This window comes from Polypterus senegalus, chromosome 4 (genome assembly GCF_016835505.1).
Source record: "Polypterus senegalus isolate Bchr_013 chromosome 4, ASM1683550v1, whole genome shotgun sequence".
Lineage (NCBI taxonomy): Eukaryota > Metazoa > Chordata > Cladistia > Polypteriformes > Polypteridae > Polypterus > Polypterus senegalus.
The window spans coordinates 253,539,982-253,567,075 of NC_053157.1; the positions used below are offsets into that span (position 1 = coordinate 253,539,982).

General features: G+C 41.7%; 1 protein-coding gene across 1 annotated transcript; it reads right to left on the reverse strand.

Annotated features, from left to right (window-relative positions):
* Nucleotides 1–2,606: 2,606 nt before the first annotated feature.
* LOC120528503 (tripartite motif-containing protein 16-like) lies at nucleotides 2,607–25,828 on the reverse strand. The gene is made up of 6 exons (XM_039752679.1): nucleotides 25,200–25,828; nucleotides 20,941–21,036; nucleotides 7,703–7,936; nucleotides 6,401–6,560; nucleotides 4,091–4,156; nucleotides 2,607–3,277 (listed from the first exon to the last, which is right to left on the reverse strand). Exons 1-6 carry the CDS (start codon nucleotides 25,776–25,778, stop codon nucleotides 2,736–2,738), a joined length of 1,677 nt encoding a protein of 558 aa, XP_039608613.1. The 5' UTR covers nucleotides 25,779–25,828; the 3' UTR covers nucleotides 2,607–2,735.
* Between the last annotated feature and the right edge of the window lie 1,266 nt (nucleotides 25,829–27,094).

Consider the following 27,094-nt stretch of genomic DNA (forward strand, 5'->3'; position numbering starts at 1 on the left):
AAGTACGCTTTAACAAACCATGTAACAGCATGCTTTGTTTTAGCAAACAGAAAAATATTTGATCAAAGGACTCAAGGTCTGACATTCCACACATGAGTCTGCCTTATCACGTTGTCCCTTAGCTTACATCTGAACGCCATAACAAAAGGAGCCAAGAAATCAAGTTGCACAAGGGGCGTTGAAGGGGCTAAAGGTTTGTGTATAATAAATGTGTTGACTGTTACATTTTATAATGATATTAAATCACGCATTCTAGGGGTATAAAACTGGACCCCACCCAACAGACAGGGTTCAGTAAAGCCCTGACGCTGTCATGTACATTTGATTGTCTGCTTTTCTGAAACTCTTCTCACTGTGACTCTGAAAATAAAGCTGCTTTATAACCGCACCTGCTGTCGGGTCTGAGATTTCGTCCACACAGGACAGAGGGACAAAGAGAAGGAGTGAGAGGTGGGCAGACAGGGAAAGTGGAGAAGGGGTGGACAGCAGCAGTAGAAATGACCAGCCAGCTTCACACATAGAGGGACAAGGTCACAGGGAGGAGAGGAGACGGATTAGAAGTCACGGGCACTTGAGGGGCACTTGGAGGGCACAGCGGGTGTTTATCATTACAGCAACTGGACAGGCCAACTGGGGCAAGACGTAACCCACAGGTCTGCAGAGGACATCGAGCCAAGTCAGACTGTCAGAGACACTGTGTGGAATTCTGGGAAGGTAATGTCACCAACTGGTTATGAAGTGCTGGTAACTCACACTGGCATCTCTTACCCAGCTGTCGCAAAATACAGAGCTGGCTGTCAATTGAATTTAGAATAGAATTAATGAAGCATATGGCGCCTTGGTTATATTTTTATTTTTATAATTTTAAGATTTTCCATAAGAAATTAGAGGCCTCAGCCCCCGGCTTGACAAATCTTTCTTTACCTGATTTCAGTCCCACACATTTCAGTCAAGATCTGCGTAAACACAAACAGCAAATCAAGTGGTGGACTAGAGATGTTAATATTCTCAGCGTCACTACGCGACTGTTAAGGTCACTCTGGTCACTTCATGATTCTTTTTATTTCCTCATAAACCAAACAACTGAAATCAGATTTGAATGACAAGCAGCAGCACACAGACAAGGTCCCGCCATGTAGCAGTGTGTGTGTGGACAAGTGGGTATTGGCACAAAAACAGTCATAAGGAGCAAAAAGGACAAACCTGAGGTCACGTCTCATCTGGGGTTGAGACACCAGGACATTACTGAGATTGCTGGTCGCCTCTGCTTCTTCATACCCACCTTTCACTCCTTAGACCCCCTTAACCTTCCTGTTCAACACTACAAAGGTGGTCTCAACTTACTCAGGAAGCAAATGGGGACACTAGTGGAGAATAATGTCAGAAAACAAAGCCTTCTGGGAAAGATGAACACAGCCAGTCTTGATAGACATCAACAGGTCAGAGTCAGGTGACACCTTAAGGAGACATCAGGAGATCAGGACACTTCTGTCACTCTGTGCTCCTACATAACGTGTCAATGGCCCTTAATGCTCAGTCTTTTTAGCGCCTTTCAGTAGCGCTGCTCCAGTAGGACCACATGATTGTCTGACTTATCAGGTGACATTCAGTGACACTCAGGGGCCACAGCAGTTGTTCTGACATGCAGCTATGAATCAACAGTGACCCCTGCTGGTCAGACAGGTACTCGTGGGTCTGACGAGTCTCCACCAATCACTGATATGAGGGCAGCTACCAAAATCTGAGCTGCAATTGCTGACATTTCTTTTGTGTTTCCAATCGGGGGCCCTGGCAGGTGAAGTGACTTGATATGGTCACAGGGTGTCAGCAGTGGGATTTGAACCCATGACCTCAGGGTTTGAAGTCTAATGTCATGACCACACACACACACACCCACACCCCGATGGGTTAGTCACAGTTTAAATCAAACCCAACGATAATGGGGACCCTGACAGACGCACTTTACACAGACTGGTATCAGCTGGCACACCGCTCTTTTAGGGGTCCTGTGGGAATTGAAAATGAATCCTGGGAATGTGTGTGAGTCTCAAGTGAACCTGACAGTGATGGTGAAGTCAGTCGGCTGACTCATCTCCTTGAGTTTGGGTGATGGTGACAAATCTGAGACCAGAGAGGAGGAGGTGCAGTTTAATGTCTGACGTGACATCAAGTGACTCAGTAAAACACCAAACTCGGTCAGTATAGCCATCATGTGACTGAGGGGTGAGTCCTCATCTTCGATGGAGGGTCACAGAATGTCTCGTGAGTGGACAACCGTCCAGTCCCATCTGTCACTCTCTGCTCCTACATATAGTCACTATTCAAGAGCTCTCCATACTGAGTCTGTATAGCGCCTTTCAGTTGTGCTGATCCAGCAGAGCCACACGCCTGTCCTACTTAACAGGTGACATTCAGTGACACTTAGGGGCCTCAGTAGTTGTTAGGGTGTCAGCCTGAAGGACATGTGGCTGTGAATCAACAGTGACCCCTGCTGGTCAGACTGGTATTTGTAGGTCTGAGGTGTCACCGACCCTCACTATGAAACATACACCTGATTGGCTACTCAAGCCCAATAATAATGGAGATCCTGAAAGCCACACTCGCCCCACATTCTCATCCACAAATTTAATCATAGAGGTGCCAAAATCCAGTAAAAGTCACTCTGACCCCAAAAATACAAACACAAAGGTGACCTGAACTTGTGGGGATATCAAGTGACTGGTGGAAGGTACTGGTCAGTGGTCACATGGTGTCAGATGGCTGATTGTGACACTGGATTCAAGACCAACACTAAACCCTGGATAGAGGGGCTCAGTGAAGGAGGTGTTGAACCTGTGCAGGAGGGTCATTGTGTGTGAGACGCTATAAAATGACAGAGAGCCAGCAGGCCAGTCCAGATACACACCTATTCTGCGGCTGTAGGGGGCGCTGATTTCAGTCTGCTTGTTATTGTGACACACAGAGTACTGGAGAAGAGACATCTGCAAAGTCCAGGACTTGTCGTTGTATCCAAGGCTGCACTCCACGCCATCTCCTTTCCTGCTCAGTCCTTTATATGTGACCCCAATCCTCATCACGAATCCACTGCACTCCACCTCCCAGTAACAGCGAGTCCCAGTCAGAGCCTCTCTGCACAGAACTTGAGACCAGTGGTCAAATCTGTCAGGATGATCAGGATATTCAACTATTGTCACCGCACATGTCACCTTTTTGTTCTCTTCAGACAGACAGATGTTTCTGTTTGTTGTGTTGATGTCCAGTGTGAGGGGACAGAAGTCTGAAAGAAGAGAAAAGAAAATGAGTGAGGAAATCTGGGAGTGTGTAACAGGACTGGGGCGGAGCACAACACGGACAATTAACAAGAACCAATCAGGAGCTGCGATAACCAGACACTAATAGTAAAGAGCTCATCTGATTGGACAGAATGTGTGTGGAATTAAAATAAAATTCTGGAATTATGATAAACACCATAAGGTCACCGTCAAGGTCAGAGTTCAAATGGACTGTCCACATGGACTGCTGGCTTTATTAAATGTCACTTTTTATTGTCACAGTCCACCTCTTTAATTTAAAATCAATCCACTGTCACACTTCATCACAAAGTGTGTGTCCTGGAAAGGAGCAGTCGGCTTACTGGCCTTACTGGGATTTCTGTTATTTATCTATCTATCTATTATATAGTGCCTTTCCCTCTATCTATCTATCTATCTATCTATCTATCTATCTATCTATCTATCTATCTATCTATCTATCTATCTATCTATCTATCTATCTATCTATCACACAGATATGTGGTACCAAACATACATACCAAGATGAGAGGTTTGTGAGAGGTGGATATGGCATAGCTAGTAGGATTTCTTTTTTATTTCCCATGAGTCCACTTGACACTTAAAACACTCAAGTCTAACAGACTGCTTTGGTGCCTCGATGTCCTGAATCTCAATATCCCATAATACACCAGTCACAGGACCCCCGTCACTTTCAGCTCATCAGTCCCACCACACTCACATAATGTTTTCGTATCATAAGCCTGGCCTGAGATATTAAAAGTGAAATGATGATAAACTCCATGAATTGACAGACTCACATTGTAAAAACTCCTCTCTGCTCTGAGGTTCAGGAGACTGTAGGGTGAAGATTGGAGCTTCACGACCTGAAAATACAAAGAAAAGAGAAGAATGGAGAACGTTAAGATGGAGTTTTATAATGTTACATTCTTAGACACTTATTACAAATGCAGTGTAGTTGAATAAAACAACAAGACATGCTGATCAAGTTTGTGTACGGAGCCCACCGGTGTGTGGATGATGAAGTGAGTTTTATTTACCAACATTTTGATGTGCCACAGACACATGTGAGGGTCTCTTCTCTGTGGACTTGACCTCTGCTTTAGATACCAACATCTCAGAGCTCCATGATAAGAAACTGACCGAGTTCAGCCTGCCCAGTCCAATCCACCATTGGATCTCAGATCTTCTTCCAGGTAGTAAACAGTGCTGGTGCAGTTGGGCGCACACATGTCTGACCTGTTAACCCTCGTCACCTCACTTTCTGTTCTCCTCTCCTGTGTTGTCAGTTGACCACAGCTCAGCAGTTCTGTTCATGACAGACATTGTTAGGTTCCATTTATGTTCATCAGTGCAGAACTGCTTGAGCTTACAGATTTGTTTAAACACACAGTATCATGATATGTAGACATTATATAGTTTATAATTTATAAAATCTGTTGATGTGTTTCACCTGTGAACTTGTTATATGTACTTAGTGGGGTGTTCAGGTGGTCCTGAAGTGCTCAGGGTTCTAATGCTCTCCTCTCATTTGTTTGTCACATATTGTAGTCTTTCTAGTTTGGTGTCATTTTGCTTGACTTCTCACCACATCCATAATGGCTAACGTGGTACAACACCCTCATAGTACCACCAAAACACAGAAACTAAAATGCTTTGATCAGTAAAACAATTTTTTTAATATCCGGTGGTGAAATGAGTCTGAGTATAGGACACCATACTCACCGGCCACTTTATTAGGTACACCTTACTAGTGCCAGGTTGGACCCCCTTTTGCCTTCAGCAAGGTGTTGCAAACATTCCCCATGGATTTGGCTCCATATTCACATGACATCATGCAGTTTCTACAGATTTGTCAGCTGCAAATCCATTAAAAGAATCTCCCGTTCCACCGCAACCCTAATTGGATTGAGATCTGGTGACTGTGGAGGCCATTTGAGTGCATTGGACTCTTTGCCATGTACAAGATACCAGTTTGAGATGATTTGAGCTTTGTGACATGGTTCATTATCAGGCTGGAATGAGTCATCAGAAGATGGGTACATGCAGTCATAAAGGGATGGACACGGTCAGTAACAATACTGTCCCTTTTAAAGATCCTTCTCTGTAAACCCTAGAGAGTGTTGTGCGTGAATATCCAGGCAGCTCAACAGTTTCTGAAATACTCGCATCGGCCCGTCTGGCATCAACACCCATGCCAGTTCAAAGTCACTTCAGTCCCCTTTCTGCCCCATTCTGATGCTCGGTTTGATCTTCAGCAGGTCGTCTTGACATCGTCTACAGGGTGAAATGCATTGAACTGCTGCCATGTGATTGGCTGATTAGACATTGGCATTACCTAGCAGTTGAACAGGCGTACCTAATAAAGTGGCCAGTGAGCCCGTGGCAGCATGGCTGAAACAGATTAATGTGAATTTTAAAAAGGGAGCCCATCTGACAGAATGGAAAGGACAGAGAAGACAGCAGAAGTTCATTCAGATTTCATGATATGACAAAGCACTGAAGTTGATCTCAGTTCAATTTCATTTATGTCGTCACTGCTTTCAAGTTCGCTTCATTTGTATGCTGAGCTGGCCTGCCAGTTTAACACAACTTCCTGTTCCTTATTTTATGTTGGTCGTCATGCAGAGCACATGAAAAGAATCACAATGTCAAATGAGAAAGAAGCTTTCAAGGGAATTAATAGAAAAAGCATCCTCTATATATATAAAGTAATAAACTGTCTGATGTCTGACATCTGTGCCAGGGCATAATGTCATCCAGTGTCCACCAGAGGGCAGCAATGACTGATGATCAGAGGGAACTAAAGCACAAAAAGAGAAACTGAGATTCATAAATATACAACATGACTAAAACAGATAGACATGCCATTGTAACATCAACCCTGCTATACATTACTTACCTTAAAAATTCAAGAACTCTGTCTAAAATGAGAGTGTGATATCACTAAACAGGTCTCTCACTGTAAGAGACATTAGAAGGCATTCTTAACAGTAAAGGCTTAGAGACAAATGTAAAAGAGCAGGCCTTCTTCATGTATCTCACTTTCCCTGTGATAGTCACTCTGGTCCTCCTAATGGAGTTTAACAAAACATGAAGAGTCACAGTACCTGATGGAGTCCATTTCAGGATGTCCCACTGGCTGATCTTCTTCAGGCTCTTCTTCAGACCTGACAGCTCCTTTAGCAGGTCCTTAGAAGAAACATCAGCAGTGACAGTGAAGCTGAGCGAGTCTCCATTAGCAGGAAGGACACAGCGAGATGAGAAAGTCTGCATGAGGAGAGAAGAGGGGACAAAGAGAAATAAAATGTAACATTAATAAGAAGGACCTCCTCTGAACTAAACATCAGTGTGGTGGACATTCATCTTGGGTTTAGACAGACAGATTACTTTATATTCCTTTTTTTATTTATTTATAAGAGAATGCTTCATTATAATGGACCATTAGATGATTTTGGCCTTGACCTAGAAAAAGCTTTTCTCACAGAAATCCATAAGAGTCGAGTCATCAGACTTTAGATAAGTGGACTGAGGGGCCAACAGACAGGCAGGTGAAGAACTGACTTAGCAGACAAAACAAGGCATTGGGCTCTTTAATGTACTGAGATGAAGTTAATAAGATAGATAGATAGATAGATAGATAGATAGATAGATAGATAGATAGATAGATAGATAGATAGATAGATAGATAGATAGATAGATAGATAGATAGATAGATAGATAGATAGATAGATAGATAGATAGATAGATAGATAGATAGATAGATAGAGTGAAAGGCGCTATATAATAGATAGATACACATACTATTCAGTATAATCTTACAATTGAAGATCTGCCACTAGAAAGTGTGGGACTTGTCAGAAAGACTTGGGAGCCTTTTGTGCGCTCATCACAGTTCTGTAATCTGCCCTGTAGAACACACTTGTGGGACCACATCAGGACTATTGTGTGTTAGAGAAAAGAGAAAACGGCTGAAAAGAAAGTCGAGAAGAAGAAGAGAGACCAGACTGGACTGTGGGGTTTGAGCTGTGAGGAAATGCTGAAGGATGTGAATGTCATCAGTTAAAGGACAGAGACATGAGGAGGTGACATGACAGAAGCGTTTAAAGATACGAAGGAGTTGGTGTTGCCTTTTCTCAGGTGGTGTCATTTAAAATGACTCTTACTAAGAATAAATGTCATACAAATTTTCTTCCTCAAACAAACAACAGTAGATTTAACTCCCTATCATGTAGATGAAGGCAGAAACTTTGAGCCTTTTGCTCAAATTCTGGAAATTTTAAGGCAAATAAAATTGGACAGACTGGTATGTTCTTACCGTTTGTAAAAACTCCTCAGCTCTCTTGATTTTGAAGTTTCTCAGGTCCACACACCCCAGTCTGATCAGACTCCCTGTGAAGTGTCACTCTCACCTGCAGGAAGTGGAGATGGTCCTTGGTCTCTGAAAGCTCCTTCAGCTCAGCTTCTCTCCTCTTCAGCTCCTCAATCTCCTTCTCCAGCTGCTCCATGACTCCTTCAGCCTTCTCTGTTTCTCTCTTTTCTTGTTCTTTGATCCTCTCAGTCAATTTCTTGTGGGCTTCCTCAATGCAGTGAATCAGATCAGTGAAGCTCTTCTCATGTTCCTCCATCTCTCTTTCCATAGAGATCTGATTGCATAAGGGAAAAATATTGAATTGAGTCACCTAATTAAAAACCAGTCAGAAGACATTTTTGTTGGTATTTTAATGGTGTAAAGGAAAGTTTGAATTAGGAGAATGACAGTAGCAGACTGCCTTCCAGTCAGTATATCCCCTTGGCACTCTGGGTAGTATTGAAAATAAAATTAGTATATTCATGTATTAACATAAATAAATATAGGAATATATGTAAGCATTAACCTTAGTGCAAATATTAATGCAAGTTAGGCCTGCTAAAAAAATGGTTAAAATAAAGACTCATGCCATATTTCTTTTTTAATTACAGCTTAGCTCTAGCTACGAATAAAACCTAGCGAGAGGATCCAGGAAGGGAGAACGATGAGATAACGACATTTCAAGGATGGAAGAAGGGAAAACACCTATTGGCTCTCAGCCAACCTAAAATAAGCGAAGCAGAAAAATAAACATAATTGACAGAGAATAAGAATTATTGATAGTTTTAATAAAAGTTAATTAGGCCAGCTGCAAATGGGGAGTCAGGGGAAGCAGTGAATAGGCTGTTTCTAGCGAGGTCACAATGATAAGATATGATTATATAAACTGTAATTTTTGAACTGTTTGGGGCTCAGCTTCATTTGGCCGAATTGGGTTGAGTCCGTGTTGTTCTTTATTGCAATAAAACGATATACTCTGTTTGACCATCCTCTTGACTCCTGAGGACCTTCATTCCGGGTGAAGACCTTTTGGTGCGTCTCTTTGTCAGATTCAGATGACCCCGACTTGTTGAAGAAAAAGGCAGCTGCGACATCCGGTGGCGGTACGGTGCTCTGGAAAGCGAACACAGATGGTAAGCGATATTTCACTAAAACTTATTTGTGTGAAGTTTCAAAGAACGCCCACACCTCAGACGGAGACAGCGGCAGAAAGCCTCTCTAAAAGAACAAGGTAGGACGAGGAGATGGGCATACAGACTTAAATTGAATGTGTGAAGGCTGTACAGCTGATGTAAATGTGATTGTGTGAATGTTATATGCAGTAAGTAATGGAAATTAAGGTTTAAAACGCTCCGAACCCAGAAGTGACGGGGAACTGCACATGTAAAGTTGTGTACTGAAAGCCTATCAAATAGGCAATAACACCCCTTGCTGTGGCTGTAAATGTTCTCCAGTGGAGTGTGAGCAGGAATTAGAACAATCTAGACGAGAACAGGCCATTCAGCCCAACAAAGCTCACCAGTCCTATCCACTTGCTTCCTTCAAGAAAACATCAAGTCGAGTTTTGAAAGTCCCTAACGTCTTACTGTCTACCACACTACTTGGTAACTTATTCCAAGTGTCTATCGTTCTTTGTGTAAAGAAAAACTTCCTAATGTTTGTGTGAAATTTACCCCTTACAAGTTTCAAACTGTGTCTCCGTGTTCTTGATGAACTCATTTTAAAATACAAGTCTCGATCCACTGTACTAATTCCCTTCATAATTTTAAACACTTCAATCATGTCACCTCTTAATCTTCTTTTGCTTAAACTGTAAAGGCTCAGCTCTTTTAATCTTTCCTCATAATTCAACCCCTGTAGACCTGGAATCAGCCTAGTCGCTCTTCTCTGGACCTTTTCTAGTGCTGCTATGTCCTTTTTGTAGCCTGGAGACCAAAACTGCACACCGTACTCCAGATGAGGCCTCACCAGTGCATTATAAAGGTTGAGCAGAACCTCCTTGGACTTGTACTCCACAGATCAAGGCGCTATATAATCTGTTAGCCTTCTTAATGGCTTCTGAACACTGTTGGGAAGTTGATAGCTTGGAGTCCACTATGACTCCTAAATCCTTCTCATAAGGTGTACTCTCGATTTTCCGACCGCCCATTGTGTATTCAAACCTAATATTTTTACTTCCTATGTGTAATACTTTACATTTACTGACATTAAATTTCATCTGCCACAAATCTGCCCAAGCCTGTCTGCTATCCAAGTCCTTCTGTAATGATATAACGGATTCCAAATTATCTGCTAATCCACCTATCTTGGTATCATCTGCAAACTTAACCAGCTTGTTACTTATATTCCTATCTAAATCATTTATATATATTAAAAATAGCAGCGGCCCTAGCACTGACCCCTGTGGTCACCACTCTTAACATCGGCCAGTTCTGATGAGGTTCCTCACACCATCACCCTCTGCTTCCTGTGTCTGAGCCAATTCTGCACCCATCTAAAAACATCACCCTGAACTCCCACTTCTTTTAACTTGATGCCCAACCTCTCATGTGGCACCTTATCAAATGCTTTCTGAAAGTCCAGATAAATAATATCATAAGCTCCACTTTGATCGTATCCTTTTGTTGCCTCCTCATAGAATTCCAACATGTTAGTAAAACACGACCTCCCTCTACTGACCCCATGCTGACTGTCCTGTCCTTGCCAGGTGTTGCTCAATCTTATCCTTAATAATTCCTTCCATTAATTTTCCTGTGATGTTTCATGTTAACCTTACTGGCCTATAGTTGCTCTGATCTGCCCTGTCACTCTTTTTATATAATGGGATGATATTTGCCATTTTCCAGTCCTTCTGAATCTCTCCAGTGCTCAGTGACTTCCTAAAAATATGTGTCAAGGGTTTATATCTGAACTCACTAGCCTCCTTAAGAACACGAGGATAAATATTATCTGGGCCTGGTGATTTGTTTGATTTCATCTTATTTAATCTGAGCAGCACTTCTCCCTCTACAATTTCCAAATCCCTCAGTACCTCCTTAGTAGTCCCTGTTACTGCTCTGAGGTTATCCACTTGCTCACTTGTAAACACCTCAGAAAAATGTAAGTTTAGGGCATCTGCTATTTCATTGTCTGTATCTTTTAATTCCTGATGAACTTGACCTCCTCCTTAACTGTTCTTTTACTACTAAAATACTGAAAGAATCTCTTGGGGTCTTCTTTCGCCTTATCTGCTCTATTCCTCTCCAACTGTCTTTTAGCCTCTCTGATATCCTTCTTAATGGTTGCCCTCATTTTCTCATACGCTCTACAGTTCTCTTTGCAGTAATTAGTCTTATAAGGAAGGCATCAAAGGGTCCAGTCTGAGGGAAAGCTGCAGCAATATTGCGCTGACGAGCCCCTTCTGACTGTGGCCCAGTAAAAGAGTTAGTCTCAGGTGCGACTGGAGACCTATCGTTACCCTCCCGGATTAGAGACGGGGGTCGGCTACATAGGCGAAAAGTCCTGTTCGGATAGCTCTTTCAAGTTCGGTTTAGAGAAAGCTGGTGGAAGGGATCCGCGTGGAGACAGGTGGTGTGAGTGTGCTTGTACTAGGGATAGATAAGAGATAGCATTTTAGCAAGTACCAGGGTTACATGTGGAGCGCATTTAAATGACGCGGCGAGTGAAGCACAAAGGTAGAGAGTGTAGAGCATGTGTGGCACAAAGGTGCAAAGCTAGTGTAGGGCAAAGATAGGGCAATAGGGCAAGCACACTAGGTGCTAAAAGTACGAGTGGGTACGAGTGTGGAATTTAGAGAATGTACAAAGTATATATGTATATATAAATGTGTATAGCTTTTTGTATATAAAATAAAGGACTGTATTGCTTTGAAGAACATAGAGTGATAAGAAGGGAAACCTATGCGCATAAAAAGTGTCTGTATATAAATTTCATACTGTGGGAGGAAAAGTAGAGCAAGAGCTTACATTGGGCATTAAAAGCAAAGAACTATTGATTAAATGTTTGTTGGTAAAGCAATAAAAAAGAGTTACAACATTAGAAAAATAGTGCAGAATATTTAGGTTTGCACCACTAAATAGCAAAAGCAGCCAAGTGAAGTGTAGGCAGACACACATATATTTTAAATGTCCCATCCCAAAAAGGAATGATCGAGTGAGTGACTGCATGAGCGCCATCTTCTTTGAGTGGTAGTAAAAGTGAGAGTGTAAATGAGCTTTGGACCCAAGTAGTGGGTAACAAAAGACGCAGTAAAGTATTCAAGCACATAATGAGTATAAGTGGGAGTTTGTAACAACATATGGAGAGATTTTTTAATCAAGACAGTGTCACTATTAGGAAATATAGTAATTAAATATAAGAAAGCAGGATAGGTGTAAATTGCAAAGATATATATAAATGTATATAAGAAAAAGACAATAGCAGTGCAGTGTTGAAAGAGTTACCTAAATCCGAATATTTGTGTTTCTTGATTTAGACCCTATTGAAACATTATTATAGCCATATTTATAGTTTGATAAGTAAAACAGCCTTTTGAGAAATGTACGAGGAAAAGCACCAACAGAAAAAAATAGTATAGGATTGCACGTTTTTACGACATGTATTCAGAGGAGAATCAAAGAAGTAGAAGTGCGGTTAATGGGAATTAGGGTTTGGTCGAATCACCCCTACATACACGCTCAGTGGAACGAATTGGAGTTTGCATGTTAAGGACAGCAAGAGGAGAAACAAAAAGAAAAGTGCTAAAAGTAAATAGATTTTTACACAGGAGTGGAATAAAACTAAGAATATTACAGATTGTTGAGGAGAAAAAGAAAAAATAGCAGGAGCTACAGATCACCATACAGGAAGAGTCCTGTGTGAATACTGGAAGGTTGAGACTGAGGGGAGAAATACAGTGCAGATTTATTACTCCAAGTACAAGTTGTCGGAAAGTTAGGCATTCATTTTTTTTATGGCACAAGAGCACATAGCCGAGAGGATCTTGCAAATAACTCGTGGTGTGCATACACACTATTGGGACGAGGATTTTTACATAAACGCAACAGGACAGCCGTGTGAACTAACGGAAGGTGCTATGACAGAAATATCAAATTTGGATGAGGTACGGGAAGAGTGGCGCTATATAGATTGGGAAACTGTGATTGGGAGAAACTGGACGGTGAGAACAATAGGAGCTACTTTGAAGGAATTGGTGGAGTCTAACAGACTTCACTTTATTGTAATTCCTTTTGATGGACATTTAGAGCCATATTTACAGGAAGGAATAAATCGTGGCTTTGAGAGAGGACAGGGAATAAGAGGAGAGGTGCTGATAAATCCTGGTGTTGAACTTAGTAGAATAGTGAGAAGTGTAAATTGGTGTCCAAGAAATGCCGTAGGGAGATACGTGCTGCCAGTGGTCACAGTGAGGAAGGTCCTGTGCAAGATCAAACCTAATTTAAATAGAGATCCAAATTTAAGACTGGCAGTAGGAAGCCCATGGGTACAGGGAATTGAAATGGATGCAAGTGAGTTACCCAGGGACATATTGGGGCGTAAGGTTCAAAGGAACTCATTGAAAAATTATCTCAAAAATGGTATAAGAGATCAAGAGGCCTTAAGACCCTCTGGCCCAGGAAAGGCTCATTTCATTTGGGACTGTGTGAAGAAATTATAAAGCACATAAAGAATTATAAGACAAAAGATGCAAGCGCTAAAAGAGTGGGCAAGAGAAAAACAGAAATGAACATAATGCAAATGTGTGTGGGTGAGGCAATGAAAAGAAGCACGACACCAGAGAGGGTGAGTCGGTGGTTTGACAATGAAGAGACAGGGGGTAGGACTCCATCGGCACCACCGCTGGATATGTCATACGAATTCCCATTGTTAGAAGGAAAAGTAGAGTTGTTAAGGACAAGTAAAGGTGCGAGATGAGGAGGTAGAATTGGAAGGAGAAAAGAACGAAACAGGACAGGATGAATTAGAAGAGCGAGAACTCAAACCGGCTCAGAGACAGTGCCAGGCACACTAAAACAGATGACAGCCTTGTGTGGTGAGAGGAGACGGATGCACCATCTAAAGAGGAGCGGCGGGCTAAAAATAAAAAAAGTTTAGGTTACGGGTGGGTAAAAAAGGCCTTATGGGAATATCAAAACACTGGTGAAATACTGAGGAATTGTGAAAAAACTTATTATAGAACTACTGTATAATGAAGGAACTTGAAAATCCAGGATTAGGTTTTACAGGAGAGTGGGACAAATAGAAAGAGTTACTGGCTAAAACTAACGAGAGTGGAAAAAAGTTGCGAGGAGTCACACCCCGAGGGTCGGGACTGACACACGCACTCGTACCAATAGTGAGTATTCTATTGAGAGACTGTGCAGTGATATGACAGCAAAAAAGGGTGAGGCTGAAGGCAAAGATCGTGGACATTGCAGGCACACATATAATAAACCAGTACAAGAATCTGAAGACAATGAGGATTGGAATGAGGACAGGTCAGATAAAACTGTGAGAAATGGGAAAGGGCAAAATAAAAAGGAAGCATGGGGAAGAAATCAGGCTTCAAGAGGAACCCTGTTGCTGGAGGAACCCCCGAGGAGAAAAGAACCAAACGATGAAGCCAAAGGCTTATAGAGGCAGGTCTTTGATCTGAGCCTGGAGGAATTAGATCGAGTGCTTAGTATGGGAAGGTATGCGCCATGGATGACATGTGACGTTACTACTAGCAGAAGGCTTTGAAAGTAAGGATTTGGGCCCCATGATTAATAGAGCACAGACAGTGAAATGGGAGGACACAGCTAATCCATCACTCCAGCATTCCACAGATAATGATTATTTAAAAATCACCCACCCAGCTTGTGTGAAAAGAATTACTAAAGTGGTGATGCTAACTGCCTGCAAGCAGGCACTGACATTTGACACCTTACAGGTTGCACTTAGACAGGAGATGGAGCGTGCAGTCCTGGCTAAGCTGTGGTCATCTCACGACACTGATGTAGGATTAGTACAGTCAGCAAACTTGGTGAAAATGAAAATTAAACCTGGACATCGCCCACCGTGGAAACTGCAGTACTCACTCAAGCCAGATGCTGAGGAGGGCATTCAGGGCACTATAACTGGATTGTTGACAGCAGGTGTGCTAAAAGAGATGAAGAGTGTTTGTAACACCCCAATCTTACCAGTTCTAAAAGCAGACAAATCAAAATGGAGACTTGTTCATGATTTAATAGCAGTGAATGCAATAATTAAGGATTGGCGAGCCAAGGTGCCCAATCCACACACACTCTTGACGAATGTGCCTGAAGAAGCAGAATATTTAACTGTCATTGATTTGTGTTCAGCCTTTTTCAGTATTCCGCTAGCAGGGGATTGTCAGTTTCTATTTGCCTTTACATGCAGAGGAAGACATTATACCTATACTAGGATGTCACAAGGGTTCAAATATTCACCTCATGTATTTAATCAGGCTTTGAAGACAGATTTAGAAGACTTAATGTTGGAAAGTGTGGTGATCCAGTACGTAGATGATATTCCACTTTGTTCTGTTACACAAGAACAATGTCGTGAGGACTTAATACAGTTGTTTCAGAGGTTAGCAAAGGGGGGACATAAAGTCTCAAAGACTAAACAGTGTAGAATATTTAGGGTGCATTATCTCTCGAGGCTGGTGAGCCATCGCCCCCTCGCAATTGGAAAGGATTAGCAAAGCCCCTAAACCAATCACTGTGGGACAAATGATGACTTTTCAGGCATGACTGTATTTAGTTCTGAGTGGATTCCTGACTATATGTTAAAGACGGCCCCTCTGAGGGATTTGATGAAATCTTCAGGATTGCAGAACCTTAGGAATACACTAGATTGGACTATAGATGCGTGTAATGGAAGGATTTTTCTCTGTAAAAAGCAAAGGTAAGATAAAGAGAGGAAAGGAATCAGGAGAGCAGATGGGCGTTGGTCGCTTCAGTGCAAACCTAGCTGCAAAGACTAATGTTTTGGGAGAAACAGCCAGGAATGTTCTAAAGATACAGCCAAGGCTATGTAAGGAGTTGTTTTTCACTTCGAGAAGCTTTTTTCACATGTAAGCATATTACTGTGTCTTCTAGTACTAGGCACTGCTTTAATCAGGGCCAAGTAGAAGATAAACAATACCGTGTCTTGTGGGAAAGGGGGGTGTGTGCTGAAACTGATCACTTCTGCATACACTGCTTCCACGTAGGCCGCTTTTGGACAAGAACACCTAATTAGTATATAAGGGAAGGTTCCGCCCTCAGTTTCTTTGGATGCTCAACCGTGGGGAAAGGTGCACACCTGTTTGGTATTTGGGACCAGGCACGAGTTGATCCTCTGACGAGACTGACATGCGGGCTCCCTCAGTCTACTGGTCTAGGATGATGGCTCTGGGTCTTTTGATATTACTGTATATTACTGTAAGTATAAGTTTGTTTCTTTAAATATATTACTGTAAGCATATATATATATATTTGTTTCTATAATCTATTGTTACTGCATTATACTATTCATATGTATTTATATGTTATAATTGAATAAGTAAATTTTATTGAAGTATCAGACCTCTTCTCTCTGATTTTTGCCCACTTACTCTAAAGAACCCCTTGAACCATTTTTCCAAATCAAAACAATGCGAATGTGGCATTTGATGCTATTAAACGAGAACTTCAGTCTGAAATGACACTTGCCTTGCCAAACTATAATAAACCATTCCTGCTCTATGTCAGAAATCCGTGCTCTGGATTTTTCAAGGGTTGGCAGCAGTTCAATTTGCATACGACAAAGCATCTGCTATTGCAATGGGCTACCCAGTGCTCATTCTGGTGCCCCACAAAATAGTTGAATTAATTAATCGAGGGACTTTTGTCATGACACCTGGCAGACTGATTGCTGCATCTTTACCGTTGACATATCCAGATGTCACCATCCAGAGGTGTGACACATTAAACATTGCTGAATTTGTTCCAGTAGCAGGAGAGCCACGTGATTGCATTGCAGACACACTAACTTTCACGAAGCTACACCCTGATTTGGAGTCTGGCTCTCTCCATGTTCCAGACCATGTTTTTTGTTGATGACTCTTGTTTCATTGACCACGTAGGTCTTCATGCAGGATTTGAAGTTGTGCAATATGTCAGAGGACAGTTCCAAACACTAATTTCACAGAAGTTCAATCAGCCATGCTCAGCACAATTGGCTGAGCTCAAAGCCCTAACTGAGGCATGCAGGTTAGGGGAACAAAAAAGTGTCAATGTTTTGACTGACTCATCTTATGCACATGGTGTTTGTCACTTCTTTGGGGCTATATGGAAACAGAGAGGGTTCAAAAGGAGTGATGGTTCACCCGTCCAACATTATGATCAAATTGTGCAGTTAATAACGGCAATGCTGCTGCCTAAGAGACTTGCTATTGTCAAATGGCAAGCTCACAAAAAAGGCAATGACTATGTGACCAAGGGTAACGACTTTGCAGATGCTGTGGCTCATCAAGCCACCGACTCTGCTGTTGCATTGCTGGCACCATTGGTTATTATTGAGACAAACACCACAGAAAAAGACATAATTGCTATACAGGACAGAGCCGGGATGGCAGAAAAAATGCTCTGGGACCGAAGAGGGTTATGGGAAACCCCAAACAGTTTGCTTGTGGCCCCTGCCTCACTTTTACAAATGCTTATTAGAGATGCGCATGGTCCTGAGCATTGTGCAAGGGGTGAAGTGCTGAATAAGATTAAAAGTTATGGTTTTTGGTCACCTTATTTACAAGCAGCTGTGGATAAATACCTATCAGACTGTGAGGTTTGTGCAAAGAACAATGTCAGAAAAGGAATCACTGCCCCCATAGGGCACATTCCAGTACCTGAAGGCCCACTTAATCACCTTGTGATGGACTATGCAGACATGAATATTACAATTTCTGGGAAAAGGTACCTGCTGGTGATAATAGACAGATTCAGCAGATGGATATAAGCGATCCCCTCAGCTAATCAAAACAGTGTTCCAATTCTTGGCAAGAGAAGTCATACCGAGGTTTGGCATCCCATCAATGATCAGCTCAAATAATGGGTCAGCCTTCATTGAGAAAACAATAAAGAAGGTACTGCAAACGCTGAGAATAAAACAAAGACTTGGATGTGTGTACCACCCCCAATCACAAGAGATGGGGGAGAGAGCAAATGGGATCCTAAAAATAAAATAGCCAAGATCTGCGCAGACACTGGTCTCAATTGGGTAAATGCTTTGCCAATTGCTTTAATGTTGTATCGTTCACAAACTACCAGAGTAATGCATCTAAAATCGCATGAAATGCTTACTGGTCTACCTATGCCTACACCTGTTTGGAGGAAACCCCTTAAGGGTCCTCCATTAGAGCTTGAAATGCAGCATTACATAAAGCAACTAACAACTATCCACAAAGTTATATATTCACAGGAAAAAAACAAAACAGCCTGTTCCGGAAGAACCCGAACACCCCATCAGGCCTGGGGACTAGGTATACTTAAGGGTCTTTCAAAAATGGTGGGACCAAGCCAGACAAGAAGGCCCATTCGAGGTGACACAAGCTACAGCCACAGCTGTCCAAGTGAGAGGCAGTACAACCTGGTATCATTTGAACCACTGCACTCGGGTCCCAAGAGCACCTCATGGACCACAATGAGATGATGACTATGCTTCTGACGAAGGAGGAGAAGCCATATCAGGAGACACCTCCGATGCTACTCCAGGTGCCACCCCAAGTGATGCTCAAATGGAAGACAAAGCCCAGGAGATCAACTAGGCAGTCAAGATGTCGGTCCAGGATACGTCTACCAGAAGAAGTGCCAGCCAGGTGGTGGTTGTGTGGTCCAAGACTTGGACTCCTTGATACCCTACCAGCAAACTGGTCGAGAAAATGTGCTATGGTAATGGCAGTAAAGGAAGTTACTATAGGATACCTGCAGGAAGAAGGAAGGGTTAAACGAGCATATACACCTGATCCAAGAGTATATCTAGATGCAATAGGACAGCCTAGGGGGATTCCTGAAGAGTACAAGGCACAAAGTGAGATTAAAGTAGGATTTGAATCAATTTTTATCTGGGTAACTAAAAATAAGAACCTAGAGTGGATTAACTGCTTGTATTATGACCAACAGAGGTTTATTAACAATACTGATAGTGCTTTAACTGCCCTGGGAGAACAGGTGGATGCCACTAGCAGGATGGCCTGGCAGAATAGACAAGCATTAGACTGGTTATTGGCAGAGAAAGGAGGAGCATGTCAGATGTTCGGGGATGAGTGCTGTACGTTAATTCCAAACAACACAGCCCCGGATGGTTCCTTCACACAGGCAATGAATAAAATAAAGGCACTCAGAAAGAAAGTGTATGAAAACGCTGGAAGAGATGAAGATTTCTGGGATATCCATGGGTTAGGATTCTGGAAGTGTCTACTTATTAAGGCAGGAATTATTTTACAGGCTGTGTTCATGTTGCTATGTTGTGCATTACTGATTACCCGATCTCTTATCACCAAGCTCGCTGCGAAGCAATTGAGCGTAAAGATTTATGAGCCACTGCCTACCTCAAGGCCAGACATCGCTTTTGTTTTGGACGATATTTTATAGAATGAAGCTCAAAAGAGGAGTCCCCCTGGGTGAAGTGCTGGTTACCGCTCTTCAAGGAAGTGAGGTTACCCTCTATGGTGCGCAAAGTACCTGGGTTGAAGAAAAATGTCATTTCTGTGGAGACCTATTTTCCCTAAAAACAAGGAAAAACACCTACTGTATTATGGACAGTTACTTTATTATTCTTAAACCATATATATGTATTACTCTCTTGTAACCTTCATATATTATGTTATATTCTCATGTTGTTCAATTTTAGATGTACTCATGATTAATTATGCATATTTCTGACAGTTCGGATAGGGCCAGGAAGTCTTTTACTCCTCTCTGCTGATTGATGAGGGAGATGTTTGGCTCCTGTGCCACAAGAGGAGGGGTACGGGTGTTGATGGGTTAAGAAGACCTGTAGGCTCCAAGGAAGATTTTAACCAATGTCCCCTACCTTACTTTTGGAATTTTAGGCTAGATGGTGAGGCTTGATTAAGCCTCAAAGGGAGGAAATATATAGAAAATAAAATTAGTATATTCATATATTAACATAAATAAATATAGGAAAATATATAAGCATTAACCTTGTACAAATATTAATTCAAGTTAGGCCTGCTAAACAAATGGTTAAAATAAAGACACATGCCATATTTCGTTTTTAATTACAGCTTAGTTCTAGCTACCAATAAAACCTAGCGAGAGGACCCAGGAAGGGACAACAATGAGATAATGAAAGCTCAAGGATGGAAGAAGGGAAAACACCTATTGGCTCTCAGCCGACCTAAAATAAGCGAAGCAGAAAAATAAAGATAATTGACAGAAAATAAGAATTATTGAGAGTTTTAATGAAAGTTAATTAGGCCAGCTGCAAATGGGGAGTCAGGGGAAGCAGTGAATAGGCTGTTTCTAGCGAGGTCAGAACGATAAGATATGATTATATAAACTGTAATTTTTGAACTGTTTGGGGCTCAGCTTCATTTGGCCGAATTGGGTTGAGTCCGTGTTGTTCTTTATTGCAATAAAACGATATACTCTGTTTGACCATCCTCTTGACTCCTGAGAGCCTTCATTCCGGGTGAAGACCTTTTGGTGCGTCTCTTGCTTCGTCAATTTTCTCTTCATCAGTAGCAGCATCTTCTTAAGGCACTCGCAGGTCTGTATGGAATATGCAGTCTTAATAAGCGACTCTGTAGGATCTATGAGAGCCACTGGCACAAACTACTGGGGGACCGCACAATTGACCAGTGAGGACCCTGGTAGTGTTACACAGGGTGGTCTTTAAAAGAGCTTCTCCTGATCAAGAAGAAAAATGGGTAATGGGAATAAAACTGGTCTGTTGTAATTTAATTGTGTAAAAATAAAAAAAAATATGTATATATATATAAAGCTGGAATAAGAAAAGTCCATTAGGGAATGTTGTGTCGACTGATCCAACTCAGAACATCAGTGTCACCTTCATTATGAGTTATTGTTAAGTGGAGTGAAGTCACCTTTACTGGAGGAATGAGAAACCTGAGGACATGAGGGTCTTGTGGTCTGAATTCCTAACGACTAAAACATGAAATGCTGTCAGCAGTGAAACGCCATGAAGGACACAATAAACCATCTTCTCTCCTTCTTCATCTCCCTGTCCTCACACATCATCACCACAAACTCTCACAACCCTTTAAGTTTTTTTCCTCTCTTTGATATGAAGTATTATCTTAATTCCACTCACCTTCATCTCCTCCACTGTCCTCCTCGTCTCCTTCAGTTTCTTCTCTTTCTCTTCAAGTCTCCTCCTAATTTCACTCTGTGTCGCCCCCAGCTGTTTCTGTTTGGACACACAAGAGGACACACGGGGGTCTCATCAGAATTCTCTTCCACTTTCTGAGCTCCTAGTGTCATTCTTAATGTCATTTGTTTCACATTCCATGACACAACTCACTATTTTGTCACACTTGTCTTCATATTGGCACAGTACATGGCGATTTAATTAAAGAAACATGAATATCACAAAAACATTCAAAAAAAGGTTTAATTTAACAGTTCAATTCAAGGTGGAGTTTGGGCTTGAAGAGAGCTACAAATAAAGGAGACAGTCTGAAGGCTCACTGGTGTACGAGTCAGTCCTTGAGATTTAGAGGACATCACATTGACAACCAGGATATCAGAGCTTCACACATAAAATCTGAAGAAACCTGCAAACCCAGGAGACCTCAGATGGCTAAGAACTGCAATTGTAGGACCAACAAGGCCATTGTGGAGTTGAGACTTGTGAGAACTTTGTCAAGTGTTTGGTCATTTTATGGAGTCAAGTGAGATAACTGAGGCAGAGAAGACACGAGTGAGTTTGAGGAGTTCAGGAAAAAGTGAAATCTCAAGAGGAGTTTATTGAGCTTAGAGAAATCTGACAATAAATCAAATGGAACATGGAAGCATTATGGAAGTATTATGGAATTTTAAAAAGCTGTAATGTGGATGAACAATGTCCGGTGTGGATCTGTGATAAAGCTCACCAGGTCGGTGTGAAGACGTTTCTCAACACCTTTCCATATGAAGTCTTATATCTCTGACTGCTTCTGGAAACGAGCAGTTAAGGGTTCAATAGCAACTACAAGAAGCATTGGTGATAATGGACATCCCTGTCTGGCTCCATATTCTAAACTGAGAGAGTCACAATGGATCTTTTTATACAAACCAAGACTTGTGAACTACAGCACATTAACTTAATTGACACACAAGCCCAGATCTGCACACTTCAATACACAAGTATCCTTATTCAGCTTCATCAAAAGCTTCTTCATCATCTACACACAACAGAACCTTTGAACACTCAGACACTTTAGGGTAAATAAATTAAATTGGACAGCTACTGAACATTTAAAAGTAGACGTTTATCTTGTTTCCTCCGGATACTCCGGTTTCCTCCCACAGTCCAAAGACATGAAGGTTAGGTGCATTGGCGATTCTAAATTGTCCCTAGTATGTGCTTGGAGTGAGTGTGTGTGTGTGTGTGCGTGTGTGTGTGCCCTGTGGTCGGCTGGCACCCCGCCAGGGGTTTGTTTCCTGCCTTGTGCCGTGTGTTGGCTGGGATTGGCTCCTGCAGAGCCCAGTGACCCTGTACTTAGGATATAGTGGGTTGGATAATGGATGGATGGATGTTTATCTTTGGGGAACCTCATTAATTGACTTATTTAAATAAAATGTAAACTATAGGTAACATAAATATTCAAGGAATGAAAACCACATCCTCCAGAGGCGTTGATAAAACAGATCAGACAAAATGTTCAGACCTTAATGGTGAATAACTAATGTGAAGACACCAGAGGAAATTAAGAGTAAGTGCATTTAAAACTGAAGCCAGAAGCACTTTACACAAAAAACTTGTGGGTCTCTGGAACAAACTAAAAGACATGAAGTTGAAGCAGAAACCTTGAGAACCTTTAAGCAGAACCTGGATGAGATATTGGGGCAGCTTAGGTATTAAACAGGCTTGATGGACTGAATGATCTCATCTTGTTTGTCAGACTTTTATATTTTTGTGTTCTGCTATTCATTTTCAGACCTTCTGGGCCATATTCCCTCTTCACAACTGAATTTATCCTCCTTTTATCTGACCTCATTATATGATGATCATGTAGTGTGGATGGTCGATTTCAATCTTCACATAAATTTGGAAATACAAACATTTAACAAATATTCTGCACAAATGCTGGAGTTGGTGGTGTTCTTTCCAAACTATTAAAGGTCAGAGTCCATGTCACAATCATGCGGTGTGATTATTACTGAAGGAATTGACTAAATGACATTATAACTGCTCACTAATTAGGTGCAGAATTACTGAATTACTTAAAATGATAAGTGGGGATGATGAAACAGCATACAGAGATAAGGTGCAATGGCTGTCTGTATGGTGTGAAGACAAAAATCTATCTCTCAATGTCGACAAAACAAAAGAGATAATCGTGAACTTTAGAAAATCACATCCTGCGCACATCCCACTCAGCATCAAGGGTTTAGTTGTGGAGACTGTTAGGACTACCAAGTTACTCAGTGTGCACATAACTGAGGAACTTACATGGATGCATAACACCTCATCACGAATCAAGAAAGCCCAACAGAGACTACACTTCCTGAGGTGGAAAAAACGAGCAAGTCTTCCCCCTTCCATCCTCACTATATTCTACAGACACCATAGATGGTGTTCTGACCAGCTGCATCACAGTATGGTATGGTAACTGCAACATATGCAATACAATACAATTTATTTTTTCTGTAGCTCAAAATCACACGAGAAGTGCCGCAATGGACTTTAACAGGCCCAGTCTCTTGACAGCCCCCCAGCCTTAACTCTCTAAGAATACAAGGAAAAACTCCCAAAAAATAGGGAAAAAATGGAAGAAACCTTGGGAAAGGCAGTTCAAACAGAGACCCCTTACCAGGTAGGTTGAATGTGCAGTGGGTGTCAAAGAAGGGGGTCAATAAAATACAATACATAGAACAGAACAAATCCTCAATAAAGTATAAAAATAACTTTTTTTACAAGTACGGAGTAGAATTTAAAAGTAGATGATATCACATAATATGATTTGGATTTGGTTTAGAGTCCTGGAAACCTCATTCATCAAGCTGCCTCCCCTATTTGGCCATTCCACAGCTGAAACAGCCCTAATCTGATAAAAGGACCCCTCTTTCCCACAATTCCTGTGATCGTCCATCAGGGATGACTTTACCTTAGGTAGTCAAAACAACTTGGCAGGTGGGCCGTGGCACCAAGTGCCACATTTGAGTACCGAGAAGAGAAACACAATAGGTGAGGGTTAGTATTCAATTATAACTATCATGTTACTTATGTTTTAGTGTTATTGACTGACAACAGAGATGCAGTCTGTACAGTAAATCAGCAGCTCTAGTCAGGGCGTGCTAAACTGAAGTAGTGAGTCTTCAGCCGGGATTTAAAAGCTGAGACCGAAGGGGCATCTCTTATAGTAGAATATATCTGACTAAAGTGCCTGTAAAGGATAGTGAAGACAGCAGAGAACATCATTGGGTGGCCTCTCTCTTCACTACAGGACATATTTTACAAACGCAGTGTCCACAAGGCCTTACACCCCTCACATGGACTTTTCACACCTCTGCCATCCATATTGCAGCACCAGAGTCAGATCTGCCAGGCTGCAGGAGTCTTTTTACCCCCAAGCTGTCAGACTCCTTAACACCATGCTGCCCCCGGGATCTTCCACATGGCCTCAACCACCTCTAAAAACAGAACTTTTATACATGCAAGCCACTTTCCTGCAAAGACGAGTTTGGATAGAGGAAAAGAACTGAAAATCTCATACTGACCTTTAAGGATTTTGACATTCTTGATATCCTTCTGCTGTAAAACATTCTGACCTGTCATTGTTTACACGTCTTAAGAAACTATTGTCATACACTGATTATTTCTGTATTATCTGTATCTATTATTTGTTTATTATATTACATATATATTGACTATATTTACTGTATGTATCTAGATTGCAAATACCATACATTGCATCAATGTTCATATTGCTTACTATATGTCAGTATTGCTGCTACTTCTTTGTCTTGTCTTTACACAATGTCTTGCCTTGTTTGTGTTTTAATTTTTAAATTTTAATTCTATTTTTAATTTATTATTTGCAGTTCATGTTGTTACACTGTGAACCCTAAGCTTCGCAATTTCATCTATTTGTATAATTGTATATGGTTGAGATGACAATAAAGTTCACTTTGACTTTGACTGAGAACATCTGTACTACAAAGCCATTTGAAAATCTATGCATATTGAAAGAATTTTAGATCAAATCCCAAACATCAATATTAATTTACGTGTGACTGTAATGTGTCTCTGAAAGAGGTCTGAGGTACTCCCTAAAGGAACTAACAGATTTCTCTGCCAAACTACATTTATATATCATTTAACTCATTTGTTTATCAGGCTTCCATTTAACACTAATCTCCACTCACCTGTTTTTCTTGTCTTTCCACGTCCAGCTCAACCTTTTTGTGACCGTCGTGTTTAGTCACTCCACACATCAAGCAGATACACGTCTCGTCAGTTTTACAAAACATCTCCAGACTTTTCTGATGTTCCACACAGAGTTTCTCCTTCAGATCACTATCTGGATCAGTCAGCTTGTGTCTCTTCCAGGCCGCTATTTCAAAGTGAGGCTGCAGGTGAGTCTGACAGTAGGAGGCTGGGCAGGTTAGACAGGACTTCACTGCTCTGAACTTCTTCCCAGTACAGAAATCACACTCCACGTCTCCAGGTCCAACATAATTCTGAGATGGAGGAGAACTGATTTCTGTCTTCTTTAACTTCTTGATGACTTCATTCAGCAGAGTGTTTCTTTGCAGAGCAGGCCTTGTGGTGAAGGTGTGTCTGCACTGAGGACAGCTGCACTCTTGGCTCTGATCCCAGCAGTCCGTGAGGCACTTCATACAGAAATTGTGACCACAATGCAGTGAAACGGGGTTAGTCAGGGTGTCCAGACACACTGAGCAGGTAAACTCATCCTGTAATCCACAAAGCTGGGCTTCAGCCATCGTCGGTTTGAGAAGAAGCAGGCAGAGAGAATCAGTCAGACAAACAAGGAAGTGACTTATGAAGAAACGAAAGTGAAAGTTTGTCTGTGCTCAGTGAGAAGGAGGAGGAGATTTAAAGAGAAATCTGAGAATTCACAGAGAATATCTGAGGAGACACTGAGGATCAACTGAGTTTTAATCAAACCCCTTCCAATGAAACACCCCAAATAATGTGTTTCTTACATACCACATTTATTCTTCTTATGGTTAGCTGTCAACCCAGTCATTCAAACTGTCAAGCACTGCTTGCTCGTTGTTGAGATGTGACCACCAATCATTACTGACAATGACTATGTCATCAAGATACGTTCCAGTATACGTGGAATGGGGTCGCAGAATCTGATCCTTCATCCACTAATAAGTCGACTGTGTGCCATGCAGACCAAAGGACGGGTCTGGTGAATTCAAACAACCTATCCGTGGTGGTGATTTTGCCTTTTTGCAGCTAAATTCCTCTATGGGTGCCTGACAGTACCCATTTGTGAGATACAGGGTGGAAATATACAAGGCTTGCTCAAGTCCCTCCAGTATGTCATCAAAAGCAACATCAGGTAGGCATAACCCAAGTCTCTCCAGTATGTCATCAATACGCGACTTCAGGTAGGCATCATATCTGGAAATCTTGTTCAGGCATCAAAGATCTATACAAAACCGAATGGAGCCGTCCAGTTTTGGTACCAGAACAAATGGACTGTGCCATTCACATTTACTCTTGTGAACCACACCCAAAAAGAGCATCTGATTCACCTCTTCATGTATCACAGTCCTCGTTACTTCTGGAAAACGATAATTGCACAGCTGTACCTCAGTCACAATCTTGTGTTTAGCAATTTCAGCCCAGCCAGGCACAGAGGTAAAGGCATTCATTCCAGTCAATGACAGTAACCATCAAATCATCATCAATAGGAACCTCAGTCTGAGTGACTGCAGCACCTCTTTAGGATCATGGCACTCCATCATAATGTAGGATTGTCATGGACCTGTTCTGAGAATCCTAACTTTATAGTTCACAAGACTCCTGTGTTCCTCCAGTATTGCAAGACCCAGTCATTTTGCCAGAAACTTTTGTGGGCCAGATGTGATCTAAACAAGAACCCCATCACCCTTTTTGAATTCACAAAGCTTGTGCTTTCTATCATAATTATGTATTTGGGTCTCCTGTTTGTGTTGCTGATCCTCCACATTAATGGATGACAATTTTGAAATATATTCTCAAAGCGAGAGAGAAGTGACCAGATTAACAATTTATTCCCTGTGAGTGTCAGTGCAAACTCCCA